We start from the raw sequence: 2,963 nt of genomic DNA on the forward strand, positions 1-2,963 counted from the left end.
GGGATATGTTCTCGGCCGTCGTTTCCAATTCCCGAGCAAGTAACGTTGAAAAATTGTTTTTCTTGACTCAAAAAACAAAGGGGGAAGCGCGAGAAATTGTCCAAAAGAGTCCACTCACTCATCAGGGTTTCGACATTGCCTGGAGAAATCTATGTTCTCGTTTCGAAAACAGAAGAGTTCTTGTAAATGGTCAATTGAAAATCCTCTTCAGCCTTCAAACTTTGAATTCCGAATCTGGTAAAGCAATCAAAAACTTACAAAGAGAAATAAACTCTTGTATAACTATATTATCGCTTTACCAAATTGATGTTAGTAGTTGGGATCCGATCTTCGTCTTCATTTGCACCAGTAAACTCCCCGAGAATACTTTGACTTTATGGGAACAAGAGTTAAAAGATAAGACTTCTATTCCTAAATGGTCCGAATTAGATACTTTCCTTACAAATCGCTTTAGAACCTTAGAGTCAGTGTCTGAAATTCGAGGTTCAAATACTTCCAAAATTAGTGATACAAAGTCAAAATCTAATTCCAATTTAAACTCTAATAAACGAGTCCACTCCTTCCAAGTCAAAGTTACGATTCCCAAATGTCAAATATGTCCCAAAGAGAACCATGCGATTCGCAAATGTCCCAAATTTCTTAAAATGAATCAACAGCAGAGACTGGATGAGATAAAAAAAGAAGGGTTATGTATAAATTGTTTCTCGAAAACTCATAGCGTGAGAAATTGTACGAGTAAACACACATGTTTTAAGTGCAAAAAGAAGCACAATACTCTTTTACATAAAGAAGTCGAAGAACAAACTACATCAAGTCCAAACATTAGCTCAAATCTTAATCCTAATTCGCTACCCTATGCTCGGCCTAATGCATCCCATATACAGTCCACTGATAGTCCTAGTTCCAGTAGAGTACAATCTTGTTTCGCTACTAATTCAACGGGTGTTTTGTTGGGAACAGCGTGGGTAAACATTTGTCATCTTGGGACGAAATACCAAGCACGTGCATTAATAGATTCTGGGTCTGAAGGTACCTTTATTTCGGAACGTTTATTCAACCTTCTCAAGCTCCCCTCGCAATCTACGAGTGCACAAATTTCCGGGTTAAATCAGTCAATTTCAGCCACTGTTCAACATCAGTGTTCCTTTGTACTAGGTTCAAACTTAGATGATAATGTTTCTCTTCCTGTTACTGCGCTTGTAGTCCCTCAGCTTTCTAGTAATCTTCCCTCTCAATCAGTTCCGAAATCCAAATTGTCGAATCTTCCTAATATTCCTTTAGCTGATCCTAAATTTTATGCCACTTCAAAGATTGATGTTCTTATTGGCGGTGATATTTTCCCCTCTGTTGTTCGTTCAGGGGTAAAGCACAATGTTTGCGAATCCCTCTTAGCGCAAGAAACCATCTTTGGATGGATTCTTACTGGTCCAATTTCTCAAAATAGTAGTCCAAGTCGAACAATAGTTTCAAATTTCTGTGAAATTTCTTTAGATAGAGAAATTTCACGTTTTTGGGAGGTGGAGAATCTTCCAAGGAAGAACATTTTGTCCCCATCCGATCAAGCTTGCGAAGATTTATATACCCGTACAACAAAAAGAGATTCCAAAGGTCGATATATAGTTTCACTTCCTTTCAAGGAAGAGTTTCCAGAAACATTGTCCTTAGGTAACTCTAGGTCTAGCGCTATGGCGCAATTCTTTCGAAACGAAGCTAGACTGATTCGGAATCCAGATTTCAAAAGCGAATATGATAATGTAGTTTTGGAGTATGAATCTTTAGATCATATGTTCAAAGTCGCTTCTCCTAACCCATCCGAAAGTACAAGAGTTTATTATCTACCACACCACGCTGTTATAAAACCTGATAGCATTTCTACCAGGGTTCGTGTGGTATTTAATGCCTCTGCTCCTTCGTCAAATGGACAAAGTTTAAATTCTTTACTCCATGTTGGTCCAATTCTACAAAATGACCTTACTCTTTTGATTATAAAATGGCGATTTCATCGATTTGTGTTCAATGCCGACATTCAGAAGATGTATAGACAGATTCTGGTCGATAAAAATCATACTCCATATCAACGAATATTATTCCGAAGTAATCCAAATAGTCCAATTTGTGATTACGAACTTAAAACTGTCACTTTTGGTGTGAATTGTGCACCTTATCTTGCTATTCGGACACTATTACAATTAGCAGATGATGTTCAGTCAATTTACCCTATTGCTAGTAGAATCCTCCGGAATTCCATGTATGTCGATGATGTTTTAGCAGGATTTCATACGCAACAGGAGTCCATTAAAGCAAGAAATGAACTCATCCGTGCATTAGATTCCGCTGGGTTTTCATTGAGAAAGTGGACATCAAATTCCAAGCAAATCTTAGTTGATCTTCCACCAGACCATCTACTCCATGAGGAATTCCTGAAGTTAGAAGACAATAGTTCTGCAAAAACGCTTGGCATTCGATGGAATGCGGTTTCCGATAACTTTTATTTTGCTGCTAATCCATTTTCCGAAACCGATAATTATACTAAAAGACAAGTTTTATCCAATATTGCGAAATTATTTGATCCCGCTGGCTGGTTAGCACCTTGCATTATCCTTGCAAAGATCCTTATGCAGAAAATATGGATCGATGGTACTGGTTGGGATGAAAATCTGTCTCCTGATGCCCTTAATCAATGGAAAACTTTTCTGTCCAATTATTCCGTAATCAATACCATTCGTATTCCACGATGGATTGAATACCATCCAGATGCTAAAATCCAATTCCACGGATTCTGCGATGCTTCCGAAAAAGCATACGCGGCGGCACTATATATCCGAATAGTAGGTTCCAATTCCATTTCCACTCATCTTATTTCCTCTAAAACTAAAGTGGCTCCTATCAAAACGTTGTCCATTCCGCGATTAGAACTTTGTGGTGCAGTTCTCTTAGCAGAGATGATAGACAATCTACTTCCG

At 38.2% G+C, this 2,963-nt stretch overlaps 1 protein-coding gene across 1 annotated transcript; it reads left to right on the forward strand.

Annotated features, from left to right (window-relative positions):
* Nucleotides 1-80: 80 nt before the first annotated feature.
* On the forward strand, nucleotides 81-2,828 carry LOC111689220 (the record flags this gene model as incomplete). Its single annotated transcript, XM_046955938.1, has 1 exon — nucleotides 81-2,828. A coding segment is annotated over one exon (2,748 nt), but the record flags the coding sequence as incomplete, so codon positions are not given.
* Nucleotides 2,829-2,963: the final 135 nt, after the last annotated feature.

The sequence above is a fragment of the Lucilia cuprina genome, unplaced genomic scaffold, assembly GCF_022045245.1.
Source record: "Lucilia cuprina isolate Lc7/37 unplaced genomic scaffold, ASM2204524v1 Scaffold_2026, whole genome shotgun sequence".
NCBI classification, from domain to species: domain Eukaryota; kingdom Metazoa; phylum Arthropoda; class Insecta; order Diptera; family Calliphoridae; genus Lucilia; species Lucilia cuprina.